General features: G+C 60.3%; 1 protein-coding gene across 41 annotated transcripts in view; it reads right to left on the reverse strand.

The window, feature by feature from the left end:
- The window catches only part of FBRSL1 (fibrosin like 1), an 84237-nt gene extending 81082 nt beyond the window's left edge, over positions 1-3155 (reverse strand). For 38 of the 41 annotated variants that reach the window (XR_015144400.1, XR_015144401.1, XR_015144399.1 and 35 more), the window contains exon 1: positions 2463-2890. Coding sequence is in view for 37 of the 41 variants with exons in the window: in XM_086347149.1 (XP_086203275.1) it covers positions 2463-2741 (279 nt within the window). In the remaining 4 variants the exon portion in view is untranslated. Of the gene's footprint in view, positions 1-2462 lie in introns of all 41 variants that reach the window. The other 3 variants (XM_086347135.1, XM_086347154.1, XM_086347182.1) reach the window with 3 other exon arrangements.
- Between the last annotated feature and the right edge of the window lie 2926 nt (positions 3156-6081).

Below are 6081 nucleotides of genomic sequence, written 5' to 3' on the forward strand. Positions count from 1 at the left end.
CCAGAGGCAGGCACCTGTGTCACCCTTCCTCTGGAGCAGACACAGGGACACCAGGTAGAGGGTGAGGGGGCCTGAGACCCGCCCAGGACTCAGGGTGGAGGGGGCCTTCCCAGGACATAGAGGGATAGGGAGCCCAAGGAGGACTGGGAGTGGGGGCCTGCATCCTCAGGACAAAGGTAAGGAGGCCCTGAGGGACACTGGCACTCTGCACAGGCCCCCACAGCTGACATTAGGTTATGCTCCAAGGGTGGTAGCTTGCATCCACATGGAGGCTATAAGACAGACTCACGAGGGCTTGGCAGAACTCTGAGTCTGGGCACGCTGAGGTCCTGACACGGCAAGCGACGGGCCTCAGTGTCCCCATTTGTGCAGTGGGGACAAACAGGTTCAGAACAGCACCTGGCAGAGGGAGCACTCGTTCGCTGCGTGCTGTCACTCAGCCTCATTATGAATTATCTGAACTCTGGGGGAAAACCACTACACTTTAGCAAGAAATGAGGCCAAACAAGCAGGCTGATCCATAAGTTTTGACTTGTCCAGAAGCCCCGTACTTTCCAAGACAGGCAGACCCTTCCCTGGCTCAGAAGGGCAGAGAAAGCTGTGTAGAGCGGCCCTGCGTGAGGCGGCTGCGTGAATGCCAAGCAGAAAGCAGCTCGTTCTCACCACGATCTGGCTGGGGCTGGTCTGAGCCTGCAGAAGCCCCCTCACACTGCGTATCCCCTGAGGCAGGAGGGTACAGCCAGAGCCACTGCAGGCAGTGTGTGGGGCGCTGAGTGACCCGAGGCGCAGCCTCCCTGAACCTCCGTTTCTCCTCTCACTGGTTCACTCCAGGAACATGGGGGCACTATAATCCTCAGTGGAAACACACAGACTCTGTGCCTGCTCTCTTCCAACTACAAGTTCTGGAGCGTCAAAACAGCAGACAGCTTCAGAAAGAGTGGGAACTGGCGGCAAAGAGAGTGTGTGAAATAACAAGGGGAGATGCACAGCTGGGGGGAAGGGATGCTGCTTCAGGCCATGCCCAGGGACAGCCTCTCTGAGTGCCATTTGCGCTGAGACATGAAGGCGCCGAACAGCCCAAAAGAGGGAACAGCAAGTTCAGAGGCCCTGAGGCAGAACCTGCAAGGGGCTGATACGCTGGTGTAAGAGGATGTCAGGTGGCAGAGGCCAGCTGATGGGGTGCAGGGCCCTGGAGGCCAAAGTAAGCGTTTTTGTCTTTACCCACCTGACAGGGCGGTTACGCATCTGGAAGGTGGTTGGTGTATCCACTCTCAGAGGCCGCAGGGCAGGACCTGGCTTGAAAACTCAGCCCTGGGGCCTCCTCTCCCCAGGATAAGAGCCTAGGCCTGCGCCACCACACCCCGACAGAGAGTGTTAGCTGAAGACCCCTAGGCCCAGGAGCCATCCCAGGCTTCCCAGATGAGCACAACAGAGGACCTGGGAGGGTGTTAGCACAGGGTCTGACACAGGTGCATCCACGCGTCCAGACAAAAAGTGGCAAACCTGTTCCTGGGCCACCTGTCCCTGGCTGCCAGCACCCGACCCTGAGGCTCTCTACAGAGGCGGGGCACCCCTGGAAAGGGGACTACTGCAGAGACCTGCAGTGTGGGGACTTCCCCTCCCCCAAAGCTTAGCTTCTGAAACTGGGGAGTCCTAGGCCACTGGCCCCCAACTCCTCAGAAAAGGGGAGCTGTTAACTAAGCATTTCTTGGGACCCCAAACCCCACAGACGCTGGTCCCCCAAAATACGTGCTGTCTAGGGCCCCTGGAGGGTGAAGGGGCTGGCTAGCTGACTGGGGTTCACAGGACTCCCAGGCCAGGCGCCATTCCTATCCAGGCCAGTTCTAGGAGACAAGAGCTCCCAACCAGTCCACTTGCCAGCTCTGACAGCATTCATTTCCTTCTCCACTCACTTGGTTTCAAGCGAGAAGGGACGTTATTTGCTCAACAAATATTGTCCACGACAACTCAACCAGACAAGCAATATTTTCTGCCATCCTAATAACCACGCAGCACACAGCGGTGGCAGAGAGAGGGGGCTAAAATATGACCCTCCCTTTCCCCATGTGAACAGAAACCTCGAGGAGAGGGAGGAGGAGAACAGGAAGAACCCTCAAGTATCCATTTTATCACGGCCTCCATGCAAGTTCAGCAGTGCTCACCTCCCTAGCACATCCTGAACTGAATCAAGTGATATTTTGGCAACATAAACACAATTGAAAAAGACTGAGTAGCCAGGCAGCCCCTAGTTTGGACAATATAATTTAGAGATTTTTCTCCCCAGCTCCTTGAAAGACCAACAGGCCCGCACCCCCCGCGGGGGGGCCGGGTCCTCTCGGAACAACCCTCTAGGCGCGTGGGGCCCACGCAGCCCTGGGAGCCCTAAAGGGGTGGGTGTGCCCATGCTCCAGGGGCTTCTTTTTCGCGACTCCGCGGCAACATGCTCGCGGGGGCCCACCTACCTCCAAGGCCTCCAGCGTGCTGAAGCTGGCAATGGCGAAGCCGTCGATGACCTCTTCCTCCTGCGAGCTGGACTCGCGGCGGCGGCGGCGCGGAGGGCGCGCGGCGGCGGCGCGGGGCGGGGGCGCGCGGGGCAGGCCCGTGTTCTCCTTGCCGGGCCCGGGCTCAGGCTCGTCCCCCGACGACGCGCTCTGGTCGCGGGCGTCGCGGGCCGCCTCCCGGCGCCGGCCACGGTCCCGCTGCGCGCGCGAGCGCCGGCTCTGACGGACCTTGGCCTCCATGGCGCGCGGTGACCTTGCGGCCGCGCCGTCGGGCTCCCGCTCCGCTGCCGCTGCGCTACTCGGCCCCGCCGGGCTTGTTGCGGTCCGCGCGGACTCGGGCCCTGAGCGGCGGCGGGCGGCGGGTCGGGCCGGACATGCCGCGCGGGTAGCCTCAGCCCCGGGCCCTGCGCGGCCTGGGCGCCCCGGCGCGGGAGGCCGCGCGCATCGGCGGGGCGGCCGGCGCTCAGCGGCCGTGGGCCGCGGCCCCGAGGGCACGCCCCATGCGCGACTGGCGGCGGGCGAAAGCTGGGCTGAGGCCCGACAGGCGGGCAGGCGGGCGGGGCGCTGACCGGGGCTGAGGCGCCGGGGCTCGTGAGGCGGCGGTGGCAGCGGCGCCCCGAGCGGATAACAACTGACGTACTTCCGCCAGGCAGCCGGCGCCAGAGGAAGTGGGCGCTTCAGCGGAGCCGACGCGAGCCCCGCCCCGCCCCGCCCCCTCCTGGCCCCGCCCAGGCCGCGCTTTGCCCCTACAGCCTGGCCCCCACCGCCCCGCCTCCGGTCCCGCCCCACCCAAGCCCCGCTCCGCCCCACAGGCCCGCCCCGCCCTTACCTCGCCCCTTGGGGGAGGGAGCTGCGGGGCCGCGCCCCTTCCCGCCCCTCCGCACGCACCTGGGCAGGCGTCCCAGCACGTGGGAGGTGTAGGGAGCTGAAGTGCTACCGTGACTTTCTGTTTGCCTGTTTTGGGAGGGGCGGAGGGTTCACCACTGCGCCTCCCCAGCCGCGGCCTCGTTCCGATAGAATCTATCAATGGGAGCTCTTAAGCGGAAAAGGGGGGGGCCTCTCGAGCCAAGCGAGACATATGCGCGGAGGGGCACGCTCACCGTCAGCGCCCTCCCCCGCCCCCGCAGCTGGGGGAGCGTGAACAGAGTTGGGGAGTCCAGGTTCCCACCCGCGATGGGAGGCCCAGGGGTGGGTAGTCCTCGACGTCCTTTCAGATCCAGGGGCGGGTAAGGGATTTATTCGGTTCGAAAAGGAGGACAGACTATCTCAGCCCAGAGAGGGGTCATGTTAAAGATGAGGATTATTCACTCCCTCATATCCTGCGCCCCAGTCTAGGACTTCTTCACGTGTCTCCTGCCTCTCGTTAAGGGGTCTTCCTGCAGGCTGGTCTTGTCCTTCCATGGCTTCCCGTGCTCTCCACCGCCCCCTGCCCAGGCACCTGACCTCTGGGCTCTATTATGGGGAGGGAGAAGTTATACACGAAGTGCATTCCCTCTACCTTTTCCTGGGTCAAGTTCCCCACCTCACCCCTCTGGGTGGGAAGCCCCCCAGGGATGCCTCGTTTGCATAGAGACAGCAATTTGGGCTGCGGGGGCTGCTCCCCTTCCAGGGCAGCATGGTGGCAGGAACGGATGAGAGGGGGCAGCTGGAGAGTTGAAAAATATAAGGAGGAACTTCCTCTTTCACCCATGGGAGACTGCGGTTAAGGACCCACTGCGGGTGGGGAGGGACCGCTGTCTTCCTCAAATCTTAATATCATTAATTCATTTAACACCTATTTACTAAATGCCCTGCAACTGACACTGTTTGTGTTGCTCTAGTGGATGAGACAAAAGGCCCTTTTAGAAGTGAGTGAGAACCTGAACACAGAGCCGAGTAGCATAATGTTGAAGAGTAACCTGAAGATGACTGAAGAGGGAGTTGTCATAGGAAGTGGGCATGGGGTGGTCCCGGAAGCCTCTCAGAGGAGTGGTAATTTGAGCTGAGACCTGCCAGATGAGAAGCCAGCCAGCCCGGGGCCCCAGTGTGAGCAGGGCAGGGAGGTGTGTGGTCTGGGTAGTCACAGGCTGTTGACAGGGTTGTCCCTGGGGACAGTGGGGAAGGCAGTACTCCAAACATCCTGATACAGGGGGTGGGGAGCCCAAGCCCCCAAAGCTGCCAGCCTCCAGTTCACCCCGGCCCATCCTGTCCAGCTCTCTCTGCTCTGGGCCCTCCTTCCACCCTCTCCTAGTCTCCTTGGGGGTGGGAGCAGGATCCCCCTCTCCCTTTCCCATTCCAGACTTTATTATCACTCTGACTTCCCCAGCATCCCCTTTGGATTTTAAGAGCCTTGTTAGAAAGACGGAAAGCTTCCTGGGCATTCCTCCTACCCTAATTCTCCTCTGAGGATGGAAGGCCTGAAATTTGTATTTGCAGGGGCAGGAGGTGGGGGTGGTCCCAGGGGTAATACTTAAGGATTTCGTTTGGGAAACAGGCCCTTGGGCCTGCCTGCCCATCCCCAGTGGGGCTTCCAGGCCCCATACTTGCTCCGGAGGCCCGGAGTCCTCAGAGACCTGCAGCCTGCGCTGCTGAGCTGATCTTGGGGACTGCAGGGGGCTTCCTTTCTTGTCACCCCTTTCCTACCTCTAGCACAATGCTTGGGAAGGCCCAGGATTTGGCGTTGAGGTTTTCAAGTGTAGGAATGACTGTCTGTTCATCTCCCCTTGAAGACACTTGGATGTGTTCAGGGTGAAGGATGGGATCACTGTAGGCTCCCTGTGGGGACTCCTCTCTGGGTTTCTTAGCTTTCCTGGGGAGAAGCCTCCCAAGGATTTTCCCTCCTTCGATTCATTTCCAGGTGGCTGGCCAGTGTCTTAGGGACCAGCCGCCATCTCCTGGGTACAGGATCCTGGGCACAGGAAACCTCCCTTCAGGGTAGAGGCAGAGTGGGGTAGGAGGAGGCCGCAGCCTGCTTGCCTGCCTTGTGCTCATCCCCCCTGCCCCCACCTATGCACATCATAGGGGCTCAAATGGTAAAGAACCTGCCTGCAATGTGGAAGACCTGGGTTCAATCCCTGAGTTGGGAAGATCCCCTGGAGAAGGGCATGGCGACCCACTCCAGTATTCTTGCCAGGAGAATTCCATGGACAGAGGAGCCTGGCAGGCTATTCCATGGGGTACCTCTCCCAGGGCTCCAAACCTGCTCCTCAGGGTTTGCAGGAGCTTGCAGAGCTAAGCGCTGACACCTCCACTCCCTGCTGGTATAAGGGGTGGCAGGGCTGCTGTTCTGCTCACTTTCCATATGTTCTTGCACACACATTTGTTCTCTTCTTCCTGGAGGGGGATGGGGGGTTTTTGGAGTGCAAACACCAACAGTGGCTAAGGGATAGCTTCAAGACCACACTAGTAGTATTTTCTAGATCTATGCCGTCCAGCCCAGAAACCACCAGCTTGAGATGTGGCTCATGCAACTAGAAAACTCAACTGTGCATTTTATTTATTAACTTCAATCTGAAATGAAATAACCCCTGTGACTGGTGGCTACCATGCTGGCCAGAGCAGTTCAAGAACCTAAGCTCTAACCTCAGCTCCTCTCTTCCGA

Source organism: Bos grunniens, chromosome 17 (assembly GCF_055505025.1).
Source record: "Bos grunniens cultivar Pamir isolate PY7600 chromosome 17, Bosgru_T2T1.0, whole genome shotgun sequence".
In the NCBI taxonomy this organism is placed as follows: domain Eukaryota; kingdom Metazoa; phylum Chordata; class Mammalia; order Artiodactyla; family Bovidae; genus Bos; species Bos grunniens.